Here is a 17,200-nt window from a genome sequence, read left to right as displayed (position 1 = left end):
AGAACGACAGTTCGCCGCGATCTATGTAACCTCAAAAATTTTTACGGTTGTCGATGGCATTTGTCCTCAACTCACATCTGACAAAATTTTGTGGGGTTATATACGTCACATAGAACTATTCTCTATTATGATTGGTTGCCCTGGCAATTGTTGCACGTGCGCATTAAATTTTAGCAGTCGTTAGGAATTCACCCTGTGTATATACGTGGGTCGACTTTTTTTTTTACGGTAGATTGATTGTTTCAACAATCTTGAAGTTCGATCAACTGTCGATTTTTTTTCTCCCTTCTAATACTTCGAGAGTTAAGAATTGAAGCTATTGGTTTTTTTTTTTTGCAGACTCAATAAGACAGACATCAGACAGATTCGATACATTTTTCAAATCATTTCTACGACGAAACAGAATTTGAGTCTGAAATTTCAACAATCAAAATGTTTATTACATAGAAAATACTTCATTTTCTCTGTTGCGGTTTCTTTTTTTTTTTTTTTCTCCTTTACATTAGGTACTTCAGAATTCGATCTTTTTTGCGTCTGAAATTACTTTAAAAAAAAAAAAAAAAGTGCGGAGAAGATCATATAATTTAAAATTATGATTGTTGCAAGCATCCAATGTTGACTCGTTGTGAATATATTATACATATGGAAAAATTTCTGCATCAGATGTTTTGTTTTGAAATTGCGGTCAATTAGCCGAGTAAAAAAACAGTATCGAACGGAAGTTGAGAAGAATTAAAAAAAAGAAAAAAAAAACCTTTACGACACAACGGCTCACAATTATTCAATCAATTATTCAACGTTAGAAAAGTTACGAGGTTTCACATGTAGGTGATTAGTTTGCCACGGGACGAGGATGTAAGTTTAAAATGATGAAACATATTACGTTTTACATTGCTTTTAATGATATTATTCATGATACTTAGGATAATATACAGATTAAATACAATAAATCAACGGATTATCAAAGCTACTGAATTCAAGTGAAACACGAAGAGTTATGTTCGCTTTGCAAATACGATTCGTCTTCTTCATTCCGGTTCCAGCTGCCGGTAGTAAAGATTAAAACTCAGAATTAAACAGAATTTTATCTTTCACGCTACGTATCAATTCAATAGACGAGGTGTAAGTGATTAATCAGCTGGTGAAAAATAGTTTGTACAAGTTGTGAATTACCGTGAATGTTGGAAATCAATCGAACTCCTAAGGTAGGAGGTCAGAGAAACTAGAGAACTGAAAACTCTGAAGCTAGAGAGTTTGAACTTTCAAATCTGGAGCATTCAATTCCCGACTATACTAGAAGCAAAAGTTCACTCTTCGGATGTAAAGTCAAACCGTTTAGCTCACGGCTATTTTACGCTTGGGTTTGTTTTTTTTTTTTCAATTCACCTTGAATTTACAGCAGCTGACAACAATCCGATGATACGCGTGAAATTTGTGTATAAATTAAATGTTGTATTGAAATATAATTCAGTTCCTCTTCGTATAAAGAATAATTAGTCCACATTTAATTTTGTTACACAGTTAACGCGTACCATCAGCACACATTATTTCACACACATGTGACCCACTATTCCATGTGATTATACAGTACATAGGTAAAGATACGACATAAACAATTTTTGCTTCTTACACACTACAACCAAGTGTAATCAAAGATAGGCACTTGGGTGAATTACAAATGATTACAATATTATTTTGCAATATTTCGAATAACATCAGACACATAAATTATATAAATGCGTATAAAAAGAGACATTTTTTTAAACATGAAATCAATATTTTTCAATGTATTTCAATTATTCCAACAATTTTAAAGAGTGTTGAAATAATTATAATAATAATAAGAAATTAAATGTATCGATTATTCGTCAATTCTGATAACGTATTTATGTCAAATTTTTGCAATTTTTCAACTTTTGCCGTTTTTTTTTTTCCTCTAGTATAAATAACACGTTAAACCGTCTTCGATGTTGGCAAAATATTGCGTACAAGTTACGTTTATTCCAGGTAATTGAAAATTAAATGCCGACACGGTGATTCGGCCGATAAAATAATTCAAGACGGGTACAAATTATAATACATATTAGCGAAACATATACTATGCACTGTTGTATTGTTATTGTTACTGTCACCTTATATCGTTTGTCTAGTCATCGCTAGGAGAATAATCTGGCAGTACTTGGCTTTGTTGCGGAGGATGAACATCAGTAACGCTATAAATCTGAAAAATAACAAAGAAAATTGTAATGTTAGAATTTTATCACCACGGTTCTTATCATCCAAGTGATTTTATCGTTTCGCTAATTCGTCATTACGGCGTACATTTGTTTACAGTGTTTTTCGTATAAGTATTAGGGTACAATATTATGCTTACCGGCTGTGTAACATGCTGATAATATTGACCGGCATTTTCACCAATCTGGAAGATAAATTTTTTATTTATATTTAACGCATTGATTTGATAACAAAAGTATAGATTTATTTGAGAGAATGGAAAATCGAACCGGTTTTTCATTTTCAAAAATTTATGAAAGTATTGGCAAATCGAGAATTCCTCATGAAAAATAACAATGCAAACTGGATGATTTCCAAACGAAATGTAGCGCAGCGAAAACGTGACGTTAATGTCTGAATATCAATTGCGGATCACCCGGTATATGAAAAGCCTAGCCAGACTTGGAAAAGCTGCAAATGGTGCCATCTTTCAGAGCTTGAAGCAACTCGCTCTAACCATCCTACGGTATGAAGAATAAAGAGACTATGAGATTATTCCATCGTCATATGGAAGCAGGAACAAACTAATAAACAATAGACATTGAAATTGGAAAAATTTGGATATTAATGAAATTTTGACGCATTTTATGTGCAATAAGATTTGAAAATCACCTACATTTTGGACTTGTAGATTATAGGATTGGCGAGGGATAAGTAAGTTAATTTTTACATCTAATTTTTATCTTGAAAACTTTGGTAACTCCATCAGATGAAAATTAGACGTGACCAAATCTAGGTTTTAAGTAAAAAGTTTGACATTTCCAAATGTAATCGTTTCGGATTGTGTTAAGGAAACTGTTTTTGAAGTGAAAACTTCTTCAGCACGGGAGTGATTGGAAACTCGATGAAACGAAATGAAACTACTATCGATGTAACGAAAACTTGACTTCTTTTTTTCATTTTTTCCAAGTTTATTGCTTGAGATTCTCTCCGTATAATAGGCAGCAGCTGTTCGAAGTTTACTTAAAAATCAAGCGCCCAATTTACCACGAAAGAAATATAGAATGGTTCGTTTGCTGAATGGAAATTGAAATATTTCTGTAAATCATAGTAAAAAAATTCCAATCAAATAACAGAAATGAAGCTTTTTCTTTAAGGACGTTACAGTCGGGTAAAAAATATATGTGGAATCAAAAAACGTAGCAAAATGAAATATTGAACGGGGTAAGTAAAGTTGACAAAGTTGAATCCGAACGAAGAAAGACTCTTTGATCCAGATAAAAACGTTTCAACATTGAGTCTCAATTGCAAAGTTCGTACTAAGTAAAATAATGAAAATTCTATGACGTGATTAAAATAACGATGGGTTTATAACGTAGTTGAATCTCCAGTATTTGAATATTCTCTCTTTCATTACGAGAACTTTTACATTAAAACGTAACTAGATTAGCTTTGATGACACTATTCAAAGCTCCGCTTAATCGCTTGTTGATTTTCAATAATTTTTTCACCCGACTGTACGCCCCAAATATTATTAATTAAAGGCGTACCTGACTGTTGAAGAAAGCGGCGTGAGCATATCCAGAATCAATAAGCAATTGATAGTTATAATTCCGAAGTTCTTCCAACATGGGGCTAAAGTTCTGCGGGTATGGCAGATTTTCAAGAACGGCTGATCTGTACAGCGGATTGATGATCGTGCTATGGGAAATCGACTCGGTTTGCTCGAAAGGAACAACGAAATTGAACCTTCTCTGAAAGCATGTCTCCGAGTAGCTTCGCGTGGGTATATTCAAAATTGCAGGAGGTGGCGGCCAGTGATAAGTAACTCCAGAATCGGGCGGCGCGAGGTTCGGCGGCTGCATTAAGCTAGTAGAAATGTTATGGAATTCGCTTCTCGGCAACTGGAACATTTGTGATCGCTGTTCGCGAATGAAATCATTTCAGATTACTAAAATTACGAATCGACGGGGTTTCCGAAACACTGATCATTACAATAACGTTACCAGCCTCAGCCTCGTAAATTATTTGCGGAGAATTTCGAACATTTTCATGAATTTACTCAGAATATAACAAATGTCTGACTGTTTTTTTTTTTAACACAACTCACCAATTCTAATAGTCTCGGGAAATTTTGTAAAAATATATAAACTTTTTGCCCGAAAATAATTGTCAACAAGTATAATATAGAAGAAATCTTGTGGTTTTTCCGGGAAATGTATGATAAGTATTTGAAATTCTAGATTCGTTGATAACATTTTTTACAGGTAAATGCGGAAACACCGGAATTCAGATTTTTTTTTTCACATTCTTTGCACAAAACGGAGTTCTGAAATAATACGAGACTCGTATAGAAATTTAGATGATATTCACAGAAATGGTTGGAAATTTACAATCTCGGAATTATTCAGGTTTTAAAACAGTTGTTGGCCAAAAATCGATACTTCTTATCAATCTTATTACTAAATAGTCGAATATTCAGTATTTATCAATTTGTTATGTGCGTGAGATCTCTTGAAATTTGTAGTAACGAGAAATACCAAAATTATAGACAAAAGTTTATAGATATCAATCAACTACAAAATTTTTGAAAATGTAGTAGTTTCGTTCGACTTTACCCTACGGATTTTTCCTTTCCGTTAGTAAATTCAATATTGCGATTTGTTTGTCACAAAAATGTTGCGAAATTGAAAATTTAACCTCGCGTGTCAACACAACGAAAAAAAAGGGATATCGGTGAATTTGTAAAAAGTAATCTTCCGAATAAAATGAGTAATCGTAGAGCGAAATAAAACGAATCTACTAAATTTTTAACCATAACGAACCGAATCGAAACGAAGTATCGATATCTAGTTACAATAAGCTTTTGTATATAATTCCAGTATTTCTTTAATTTATAGTCTTAAAAAGAGCTTCGACGATTGTCTTATGATAAACTTAACGATGGGTATAAATTTTTTCCCAGCCGTTACATCATTAACAAAAGATGAAGTCCCGAAAGAACAACACGATTATTAAAAACTCTCACTGGAATTGCTTGGTAACACCTCGGTGATTGTTAAAAAAAACTTCAAATACTCCGACAAATATTGTACCAAATATTTTTCAGAATTCTCCTCGAAACAACTAATATGTACAGTTCTACCGAATCGTTAAGATAAATTGTGAAAAATTTATTACAACATTTTTCTTACCACGTTTCGCTCGTGCATACGGTGCAGCAGCTCGACTTGTTCACTGGCTCCGAGGACCTGAAGTTGGTGCACTTGATACGGTTCATTTTGGGGCGCAATATGCGGCAACTCGTCAGAATTTGCAGTCGACGAGGAGTTGCTCCGTTTCGGGAAAACTGGAAACCTTTCGTAGTCCCGATCCTGACCGGAAAATCCGTTTGTCTGGAAATGTTCCACATGATAATTGTAAGGTGGAATTGTGTGGTATACATTCGGTTCCGAAAAATCGCAGCTGGTTCTCGATTGGTATTCATTCAGTTCGTAAAGCGCGTTTACGACAGCGGGTGTCGGCATGACTTCCGGTTCTTCGTGGCTTATGGTGATTCCCCCGAAATCTTGACCGATTTCAGCCTCGCTCGAAGTTCTGTGCCAAACCCTCTCTTGCTGCGATCTTCGTAGAATCACCGGCATGTGACGCGCTGATCCTACCGGAAAATTTTCCGCCGTCTCGACTTGCTGTCTCTCCATATTCTGGACCTCCACGTCATGCAGAAACCGTTGTAATATCGCCTTGCGCATCTCCGGGACTTGCGGCAGCCGTGGATCTAAATTTTCCTTAGCAAAGTGAGAATTTTCGTCACTATCGCAGTTCACGGTCAAGGAATCAGCGACTGTCTCAACTTTTATGGGCATCTGTAATCCGAACTCCGGTCTCTGGGCCTCTTCGCCGAAACAGCGCTTTTCTGCGTTTGATTCCGATGCTTTCGAGATCGCCGGTTGTTCTTCTTGGCCGTTCACTTCTTGCAGATACCGCTTCACGAGTATTTTCTTGGTACTCGGGCTTGAACCCTGGAAGAAATTATTATTCTCAGAATTTAGTCAGACCGTTAATTTCCGATAGTTGCGTAATTTTGTATGAAAAGTATCTTATCAATTCTTAGAACTTCCAGAGGAATTTCTTTACAAGTATCTTAATTTCTCAACAGAAAATCAATTTCAGTCAATTGATGTCAAAACTTTGATATTTGTTGATTGAATTTCGGGACAATTTTGAAAATTTTAATTTCATTGAAAATATACTTCAACTGATATGTCGATTCAGATTTGTTCAGCCGCATATCATAAAAATTTATTTCTTCCGTTTCGATACTGTCTGTACGTTACAAACTCAAAGTTCGTCTCAGACTTTCAATAGAAAATGTCTCGAAATTGTCAAAAATATTTTGCAATCCTTCCGCAGAAATTGTGTCAGAATTATCGGAACTCATTCGGGTCTTGGTATAAAATTTCCGTAATTTTTTCATACCAGAGTAGCAGAGGCAGTTTCTTTGCTCGAACATCCATGCTCCTGATTCTCCTCGAGTGTTTCCGTGAAAGGATTCGGCCTGTCCTGATTATTAACCTCCCTCAGGTAGCGCATCATCAACTTTTTCCGCGCTGATGGAAATTTCGGCAGCGTCGAACTCGACGCGCTGCTCAAATTGGTCTTTGATGGTCCAGCTACGTTATCGAAGTTTTGACGAGTATCCGGACAGTTGACAGTTGCCGAATTTGCTGCTCTTGTTACGGTCTGGAAGCATCGAGGCTTGACTTCCGATTTAACAGTGGAAGTGACTTCCTCTTCTGATTTTCGCGACGGAAAAGAACCTGAATTGTTCGTCTCTTGCAGATATCTCTGCAGAATTTTCTTACGGAGTGACGGAGCTTGGGTCAACTGGTTTTCTTTCTCGTTGAGAAATTTGCTTCGTTCTTGGCTGGGTATTGTAGACGTCGGTCTTTCAACGATACCCTAGCAAACAAGAAAAATAAATATTGTTAGTTATTTTGTTCAGAAATTTTATAGTACGATATTTTTGAATGGTAATGGTAAAGAAATGACTATAATTTTCGAATTCTTTTTCGAATGCTCCTCACTTATATTTTTACAAATTTTCTTCACCTCTTTTGTAAATTGTTGCTGGCCTTTTTCACAACTTGTGTCGGTGGTCCCCGAACACTCGGTTATTTCCGATTTTAAAGTTGCACCGACACTGTCGTAATTCACCCTCAAAGAGTTTGTTTCCCATTCCGCAATTATGCTTGTGTCCGATGAGGTGGAGGCGTTTTGATGACTATCCCCGGTCGGTTCCGTCTTGACAGTGATCGCAGGGGCCTCAAGTTTTATGGCCTGATGTCCAATATCGATTTTAAAATTGGAAGTCGACGGTTGGTCTTCGAGAGGCGTCTGGCGACGAGAATGTTTACTGTTTTTGATATTTGCCTTCGAAACTTTCGTCGGATGCTTTTGAACCAGCATCTTTTGCTGTCGGCAAACGGAGTACAAGGTACCTAGAGACTTTTTGATTTTTGTCCTTGGATCTGAAAAATGAATTTTCACAAAATATTATCCGCAAGTTTTTTTTTGTGAGACATTTTTATAGGTACTGTGAATTAGTGTAGGAAAAAAAATTTGCGAGGGGAATGCGGAAAAAATTGCATTCAATATAATTAAACTTTTCTATTATTTTGCGACTGAAATTTGTGATTTTTTTTTCACAGAATTTCAATTGTTAAAAGTGATAATTCTCAAACGTTAGAATTCTCAGAAACTTTATACTATTATAATGCACATTTTTAACATTCTGAGACGACAAATTTTCAAAATCTTTAACATTTTGTCATTTTAAATATTGAAACGCTCTTTGCGTTTTTACCAAAACCAAAATATTGACCAGTTTTTATTGAAAAATGTTAAAACGATGCGTAAAAAAATCTCGCGTTCGTGACCAAGTTTTTTTCAATTGAAATTTGCATTGAATTTTCGAAACGTTTCAAAGAAAATCCAACTCACCGACATGAGGCGTTTGCTTAAGACAATTGGTGAAGCTTTGGGCAGAAACAACTGCGCAAAGTTTCTGGTACTTGGCGGTAATCACTTTTTTTCCAACTTTACCGCAATTAAAATTTAATTTCCGATTAGCAGGTTTTGACTTTGGCTCTCCGGATTCCTTTTTAACTTTAGCCTTGCCAAGAGTCGGAGAAAATCTAGAATCAGAATATTCAATAAGCGCTAGATCTCGAATTTCAGTCGATGTCCATGTTAAAAGTTTTATTTAAAAAATTTTTTTGCAATATTTTCATGAATCTATTCAGAATGTAAATTTTCAATATCTTCTCAGTTTTTCTGGAAAATATCTGACAAAGTCCAATGATTTTCAAAAGTTTCGGCTTCACTATATATTTCTGAATGATCTCTGACAAAAGTAATAGCAAATTTTCGAGGATTTTGTTTTTCTACCAATCGCAATTAATTCAGTTGTAAAATATGATTACCGCAAGTCTTCAACGCATGATAAGTGAATTGGATGATCAGAATCGTCATTTTCATCTTGAAACAGGCTTCTCTTACACTTTTTTCCAGCCGAATTGTTCCTCTTGTTATCAGTTTTGAACTGTTTTGCAATAGTTTTTGTATCATGCATTTCCGCATTAGATACTTTCCTGATATTCCGATCCTGCTCGATGGGGACTTGCAACCTTCTTTTGCCACTGAAATTTCATTTGGTGTTATATTTGTACAAATAAAAAATGTGTCGTCAGATAATTTTGAATGTTTCTTCACAGTCATCTGCATGAATCGTTACAATTGTAATCCGAATAGGTTTATTAGACTGATTTAAATTGGCTTGATGCATTTCAGAATTTTATGGCAAGTTTGAAACTCGTTGATTTTCGATAATAAATTTTGCTGATAGGTCTAGAATTTTTAGCAACAATTCTTGTGAAGAAAAAAAAAAAAACATAAATATATTTTCTACGTAATGTGGATCACTTACTTAGGTTTTTTACTAGCGACGACTGGCGCAGGTTTTATTTCTAAGACGTTATCATCGGACTGATTTTCCGGTGAATCCGACTCATTTTTGTCAACAGTTTCCTGACATTTTTGTTGGAGTTTATTTGCAGCTTGGCTTTTCAATCTCCTGTATTACGTTAAAAACGTGTAAATAAATTACGTAATTCGCTTGTGGCGATGCTAGAAACACAATGGCGATAAGAAAAAACGGATAAACTCACTTTGATCTCCGTAGCCCATCGTGCAAAATCTTCTGAAGATCACTTTCGATGCGTGCTTTATCTGATTCGGTTAAGGCAAGATTTTCTGCATGAGAAATTCGAATTATTAACACTGGCGGTTGAAATAAATTCACTCTCGTTAATGAAAAAATCTGAAGTTTGCCAAAAACTTGAACAACCGAACAATTTTACAAAGGTTAGAAAAAAAAAAAATAAAGCATCGAGTGCAGAATTTTTGGAAAGAAAGAATTGGACGAGAATAAAAACTTTACGCTTTTATTTCCGCCCATGAATATTAACGATTTTCGCTCTCTTACGTAAGTTATTAGTTTTTTTTTTTTTATAAAGATGATACGTTCGTTGTCTCTGAAGGCAATACTATCGTTATTATTATACGTGAACAGATTATAAGTTATTGTATATTTGGCGAGCGCAAAGTAGGCGTATGATATCTACAGGGATTTTTTAATAGCGACGGGTCGTAACTTTCGGTCCCTTCGAGTGGACGCGGAGGATGAATAAAAAGGAAGGAAAACAGGAAAGAAGGAAGAAAAAAGAAAAAAAATAAAAAAATAAAAAAAGAAGAAAATGAAAAAGAAAAGACAGAGGAAACGACCCCCCATTCGGATAAATATTTTCAGAGGCATGGCAGGAAAAGCTGATTCATCTCATACATAGCTACCAACTGTGCAGCTGGCGAAAAGATATTCATATGTTATTCATACCCCTTTTTATTTCAGCACCTTTCGACCCGTTTGCAAAAATACCGACTTCCGGGTTTCTTAACTGCAGCACCAGCATCGTGTCCAGGTGTTCGGAAATGTAAAGAGAAAGTCAATTTGTTGTGATTAGTTATAAGGAAAGAAGGCTTCATCGCCTGGAAATAATTTATATCTTTACAAAATGTGACAGGTTTCTACGAATTTCATGAGAATCCTAATTAATATATATATAAATAATAAAGTGCCTCAAAAACTGTACAAGCATCTCAATTTCTGTACGAAAAGTATTTTAATAGAAAATTAAGAAAATTAAACAAAGAAACCGAGTTTTTTTTTTTTTATTGAAACTAATCCTTCGGTAATTATCAGAATAATACAAATTTTACCAAAAATAATACACATTTTACTCCGCAAGCGTTGAATATTATTCGGAAATTTCTTTAGCCAATGTTCCCAATCAACCCTGAAATCATTCAGCATTTTTTTGTGTCTATTTAGATAAAAATTTGTCAATAATTTTCGAGTATCTTGAATTATTTCAGGTTACAACACGCATCGAATTTATAGAGTTATAGATCAATTACCGGTAGAAGTCTGTGACACATCTTCTTCTTTCCGGTCCTTTTTCCAGCGCTGTCTAATCCTTGAATTTCGTTATCCTGGAACGTTTGAATCAATCTTATAATCCCGATGTATAAAGAGATGGATTCTAAATTTCTAGGCGGTGTAATAAGCTGACATTTCGTCTCCTGATTATCAAAGCTCAACTCGATCACCGCTCTTCTCAAATCCGAGTTACGCGTTCGATTTTTTTTTTCCTTTCATTTTACGACACGAATAGAATAGAATCGATAACTTCACGCAATTATCGACTCAAAATATGTATATAAGCCTAGTTCAAATTCGTTAAAATGTGAACGAATCGAGTAGTTCTTTTTCGTTAATTTGTGTACAATGAAATTGATAAATTCGGCAATTTTTTTCATCCTAATAATAATGACGATAATTCAATATTCAGTGAGTAAATATTACCAAGTTATTGTAATAAAATGTTAATAAATTTTCACTACTTTCTTTCATCAACATAAATACGGTAGCGCTCAAAGGTATTTTGATAATATGAAATTCGTTATTACTTTGATCGGTCGTTTCTCTTACTTTTCTTTGTTATAAATTTATTTTCGAGTAATCGATAGTTAATTTTTAACAATTATGTAGAACATTGAATTTGTTTCAACGAATAATATTATCGATTTTTCTAGTTTATTCTTGCATGAAATTAACTCAATTACTATCTTTGTCAAAATACTTTTAAGCGCTGCTGTTTAATTTTTAAGAACAAAATGATCTTACGATTGCTTGTCTCCGCTCGGCGAATTTGTTGAGAACCTTTGTGAATGTTGAAGTGTGAGCTTTTGGTGGAGCGGATTCGTCACGCTATCAAAGTGAAGCAAAATTTTCTGATTCAATATCGCGTAGTTGTTAAATCGTCAATTGGGTGGGTACGTAGTACGTAAATTAAGCGATTCCATGTCAGAAAAATCCGAAATGTTGGGAGTAATAATAAGTATAAATACGTAGAAAGTGAAGTTTCTTATATTTTATAAACGCAAGTGTGAATCAGCCAAATTTTTAGTAGCGTGGTTGCATTTTTTATAAATCGCTTCCACGGTCGAAATTTAAAATTTTCCAAAAATTTAAGAAATACCATTTTCTTTCGCATTCCGTTGCGTGAGGAGATATTAACAGATCCGTAAATTCGTCTGTATTTAGGCAACTGTCGCCGCAGGGTTGTCCGATCCAAGTTTATTTAGAGTCGATGTTGCATGATTTTTTTATGGCTCCAACGACACTTCTGAACGTGAAATATGACGACTGCGAAGAAATTTTACCACAATTTTGCTCTCGGTTTTTGTAGATTATTAATCCATGGATCATCCGAATATTAATTGAAAAATTTTCAGTGGAATGTGACGCGATTTTATATTTTGGCACGGTAAATTATTGAGCTGACTATAAAAAAGCCCTCACTTCTTTTTTGAAAATGTCAAATTGAAATTTTTTGTGCGGGGGTAACGAAACAAGGTGGAAAAAAACAATTTTTGAATTTTGGAATGACTGCGAAGGAACTTTGCTTGGAAAATATGAATTTATTCTGTATAGTTTATATAGCTAGTACGGTTTTCTGAATTTCTGATTGGTGTAAAGTGGATTGGCGGTTATTTGTGCTTGAAATTTATTTATTGGGTTATATACATTGCGTCAATGGCAACTCTTCAAGTTTCATTTAAAATCGATAACAGAATTAATTTCTGATAAGTTTTATAAGAATTATTCCTCTAGTACAGAAAAAAACGTGAATTTCGATGAAAATGGTTTGGTAATTGATTAGCTGAGACGACCGGTTAAAAGTTTCGAGAGACTTCTGTTAAGAATAAATGTGCCAGATTGACTAAATCGAAAGGCAAGAAAACAGAAAACACAGTTTCAAAACTCTCCGGTAATGTCATTTGCGCCAACGCCAGTGAGCACAAAGAAAACAAAATGATTAAATTCTCCTGTTTCGAATTCAGTGCAATATTTTTGGTCTATTTTGTTCACGATATAAATCTTCAGAGACCACCGAGACCACAGAAATTGACGAAAAGTTATTTCCGTGGTGAATAAGCATAAATTTATGTCAGTACGCTACATCAAATGTTATTCGGTATAAACATATTATAATTTAAGATTTCTCGAATGTTTTTAGTTCCTACTTTTTCGGGATCTAATTCTTCAGGAATCCAACATGGTCGTAAAAAACATGGTTAGGGATTTCTTTTAAACGGTTTCTACTTCTTTCCTAACTTTTTATTCGCGCGCCAATTCATTCTTGATGCCAATTTCGTACGGCTTATTCAATTCATCAAGTAACGGCTCGTTTTTTTGACAGATGAATTTTTCACAAATTATCTTGAATGGATTTTTAACAATTTGAATATATTTGAAATGAAGCATTAGTTTGTAACATGCAGTTTGCATTGGTTGTACATACGTCGGTTTTTTGGTCAATTTAACAGGTCACCAGAAATGTGTCTACATACGATTTGTAAATGATTCATCTACGGACAAAATGAGCTAAGATTAATCGAAATTGGATAACCAGTAAGGTGTTTTTCATGAAAAAATTTAGAATAGTGTGTATGTAAAACGATACTGACAGTTGCGCCCCTCTCTCGATACAAATCCCTTGTATTTTAGTGTCTCTTGTTAATGAGAGGACACGTCGACACAATTTGATTAATCTCAATACCGTACCAAATACAAATATCCAAAGAAAGTCTGGTTTCACGAAAAAATAAAGCCGACTAATGCATTCCCGTAATTGAACTACCAGCTATTTCAAGAATACACTTCCCGGCACTATTAACGCATGAGTAAAAAGTTTTTCGCTTATTTTATCCGGTATTGTATAAGTGACGTATAAACATGGAGCAATGGTGAAAAAAAAGTGAGACTTTACTCGGTCGGTAAGGACGGAATCTAGCATTCTCTTAAGACAAGTATGTAGTACTAACCAGTAATTTATTTGTGACTAAAACGTCTCGCCGAAGCTGGTCGAGCTCCTGTTTGTTTTTCCTGGTCCTCGTCCTATTCGTCGCTTTGCTGCTTTCGTCGTGGTTTTTCATCGCGTTCTCCATCGTCACTATAGGTGGCGTCAATCATACAAGTCACTGTTTAGCAAACTTTGGTAGAAAGCAAGTATCTCGCACTTCTTATCATACGTATTGCGAAGCTGTACGTAGCGGCGGGAGATGCTGACTCTGAGGATTTGTATACAAAATGGATGAATCACTTGAATTGTTTTATATATCACACTCGGGTGAGAATCAACAACGAGTTCCCTTCGTTTCCTGATTTTCTTCCAAGGAGCCCTGATCGCACTTCAAATCTGACCACCGTCGAAGTTTGACCTTCGACGTGTAAATCGAGACTGAATTGTAACAGCAAGTACTTACTCGGTTTACCCGTCCGCTTCCCTCCCACCCTTCATTTATGATGCATATTTATGGTTTGTAATTACTGGGCGTACTTACGGACTGTCGCCTCCCAAATCGGGGCATTATTTTTGTTTACTTCCGCAGGTTCGTAGCGCCGTTCGTCAGTCTACTGCTAATTTGCTCCGTGTGTCAAGAACGACGCCGTGGCTGGCCGATTGTCTTTTGCTTGCCGCGCACTTCAGTGCGGACTTATATGGAGCTGCCATTTTGATTCCGGACTTTAGCCGATTTCTGAAGGCGTTTATATCTGTTGAATATGCTACATACTCTGAAAAATTATGAAACATCACCGAGCAACCCTGAAAAATCCTTGGATAGAGACTGTTGGACAATTTTCAGGGATACTTGAAAAATATCTGAAGAAATCAGACATGAATTGACTCAGTTAATATCAGGGATTTCTTCACCTGAAAGATTGTTGAAGCTTTGTCTTCTTACTGACAAATTATCGGTAGGTTCCGGGGAAGGTGGCGATGTTTATAATTAATAAATATACTTTAGAAAATCGCCATTGCACTATTTGCAGATTTTCATTTACTAATGAATGCAACAATGAAACGTAATTTTCTTTTACCGTTTGATAATATTGACATGCATCGATTCATATTTGCAGGCCGTTAACGTTTTCGAATGGAAAAACGTCTATGATTGTCTCAGAGGAAAAAATGTTTAAAGATTCTAAAAACGCTGACAAGCTCTGATTGTTTCTCATTGTATGTATTCTGATTACTTTGAAGTTATTCAAACACTTTTAGAGATTCGATGAAGAATTAATCAAACGGTTTCGTTATTCCGAAAATGGAAACTTTTTGTTGTTTCAGAACTTTCTCCAAAGTATATTGCAAACTTTTACCATACAAAATCTCCAGAGTATACTTACCATCGATACTAACCTAAGAATTGAGTTTTGAGAAATTTTCACAACAAGTTTCAATCACAATTTTAATTTCCTGATCTCAGCTGATTTGATTACCTCTGTTAACATCTGAAAACTGTACGTAAAATCTATATTAAATTACTCCGAGTTTTTGAATACGACAAAGTAATAAGAATGAAATCAAAGATAACCTGCAGTCTATTGAACATTTGTTAACATTTTCCGGATACGCCTGTTCTGGAACAATGAAAAACATTTTTTTTATTACATTATAGACAGAGTGGGCTAACCTTTTCAACTTTGAACCCACTTCTATGTAGCAAGAGATTTTTCATTGAATGTACAATATTTGACTCTGTGATAATAACCATGTTGAAATCGTGTACAATTCTGAATTAATTTTGCACGAAGTATTTTGAAGAAACAATGTTTTTTCAACTTCTTGCCGTCCATACTCCGTGCAACGAGGGAAGACTTAGGATCGCAAGAAAACTCGTCGGTTTCGGTCAGGTCTTCACCCACGGAACGGCCATTATGTCTCTTCCATCTCGGAATCGGGTCCAGCGTGCTGGCTAGGAGCGGCAGTGAAACCCCAGCATACCGAACGTAACGGTTGATGCGAATAGTCGAGAGTTAACCTCAAAATACAGTTATTCCAAAAGTGATGTGTATTGGAAACAAGGAGTGATTAGTGATACATGGGGGTGGTAGAAGCACGAGAGGAGGAAATACCATCATCTCCGGTGAAGAAAAATAATAGAGGCCACGTGAATACAGATAAACAGACAGTATAGTATTTCACTACGTACTGTTTGCTATCGTTCAATCTCGCTATCTACTGTTCACTAGCGTTTCATGCTTTTGTTTTTCGTTGATATGATTTCAGGTGGTTTACGAAAATCACAAAGTTATTGTTATGAATATTTGCAAAGCATTGAAGGAAGACAATCCACGAATGTCACACGAAAAAACGACGACTAAATTGATTGTGAGCCGAATGACGGGAATCGGAAAATCTAGAACCAAACAGATTACAGCAGAGTACATGAGAACTGGTCACGTGTCAGAACCAAAGTCGAAGAAACCTCGCCTTTCTGTAAAAGATAAGATCGCCGAGTTGGTTAAAAATACGTTACGGCGACAGGTTCGTGATTTTTATAGAAATAAGGAAATGCCAACGGCGGATAAAGTTGCCCAAGCCGTGAACGACGACGAAGCCCTTTCCGAATGTAAGTGACAGTCCTTCCATAAGTTATTGCTGAAAGTTAATTCCACTTATACACAACGACAACATAATGGCGCCTAAACCTCACCCAGACCTCATAATGGTGTGCAGCCATTATCCGAGAACAATTAAAAGGTATCCGATAGAGGGTAGGTCGACTTAGTTTACCTGGAAGAAACGTTAGTGAATACAGGTGACGCTCAAATTGGGATTCGAATGGTCGCAGCGCCAGCATTTGGGTAGGCGACAGTCGGGCGATCGCCCAAGACACCAAATTTAGGGGGGCTTCGCTGTCGGGTGCGGTCTGGATAGTGATAATGATATAGAGGAGATAAAGCAGCGCTGAAAATGTACAGTAAATTAAGAATAAAGTCATTTCTGTTTTTCAGAAAGATGGACTTTCCTGTACAATGTTAAAAAAATCTTCGAACGAAAAGAACTTATAGCTTATAAGGCTTCTGTGATAATCTAAAACAAAAGCTTGCTGTGGATTCCAATTCTAACATAGATGAAAAGTTATTGTGTAACGAGCTCATAAGCTTCAATCGTTTTCTTCTCGATAACGATATTACTCCCATTTGAGTTTTAAACTTTATCGAGCAGCGTAATATTCATGAACTGTATCGGAATGTCGGGATTGCGTTCTGCATTTTGGTTACTATTCCTGTAACGGTAACCAGTGGAAAACGCAGTTTTCCAAAACTTAAATTGATAAAAACTTACTTACAATCAACAATTACACGGTAAAGGCTCGCTAACTTGGCAACGCTTTTCATCGAAAACGAAATTGCCGAAAAATTAGATTTCGCTGATTTGGTTTAGATATTTGCTGACAAAAAGTCCCGGAAAGTGAAAAACAGAAAAGAAGTACAATATTATTCTAACCTACGTTC

General features: G+C 35.6%; 2 protein-coding genes across 7 annotated transcripts; one reads left to right on the top strand and one right to left on the bottom strand.

Annotated features, from left to right (window-relative positions):
• Nucleotides 1–1,801: 1,801 nt before the first annotated feature.
• LOC124298198 (uncharacterized) lies at nt 1,802–14,111 on the bottom strand. Of its 5 annotated transcripts, XM_046749887.1 has the most exons (15): nt 13,930–14,111; nt 13,723–13,850; nt 11,519–11,602; nt 10,750–10,824; nt 10,169–10,229; nt 9,444–9,528; nt 9,203–9,349; nt 8,700–8,915; nt 8,218–8,411; nt 7,327–7,745; nt 6,694–7,176; nt 5,409–6,236; nt 3,765–4,136; nt 2,375–2,419; nt 1,802–2,221 (listed from the first exon to the last, which is right to left on the bottom strand). In XM_046749887.1, exons 2-15 carry the CDS (start codon nt 13,843–13,845, stop codon nt 2,147–2,149), a joined length of 3,207 nt encoding a protein of 1,068 aa, XP_046605843.1. In that variant the 5' UTR covers nt 13,846–13,850; nt 13,930–14,111; the 3' UTR covers nt 1,802–2,146. The 5 variants fall into 5 exon arrangements, with proteins under 5 accessions (XP_046605843.1, XP_046605842.1, XP_046605844.1 ...); XM_046749886.1 differs by having other exon boundaries at nt 13,723–14,111; XM_046749888.1 differs by having other exon boundaries at nt 3,765–4,118; nt 13,723–14,111.
• A 1,596-nt stretch (nt 14,112–15,707) lies between these two features.
• Nucleotides 15,708–16,775, top strand: LOC124297510 (uncharacterized). Of its 2 annotated transcripts, XM_046748623.1 has the most exons (3): nt 15,708–15,870; nt 15,969–16,311; nt 16,697–16,775. In XM_046748623.1, coding segments are annotated over exons 1-3 (435 nt in total). In that variant the 5' UTR covers nt 15,708–15,780; the 3' UTR covers nt 16,699–16,775. The 2 variants fall into 2 exon arrangements, with proteins under 2 accessions (XP_046604579.1, XP_046604578.1); XM_046748622.1 differs by lacking the exon at nt 16,697–16,775 and having other exon boundaries at nt 15,969–16,605.
• The last annotated feature ends 425 nt before the right edge of the window (nt 16,776–17,200 follow it).

The sequence above is a fragment of the Neodiprion virginianus genome, chromosome 2 (assembly GCF_021901495.1).
Source record: "Neodiprion virginianus isolate iyNeoVirg1 chromosome 2, iyNeoVirg1.1, whole genome shotgun sequence".
Classification (NCBI taxonomy): Eukaryota; Metazoa; Arthropoda; class Insecta; order Hymenoptera; family Diprionidae; genus Neodiprion; species Neodiprion virginianus.
This window is presented reverse-complemented; position numbering and strand designations above follow the sequence as displayed.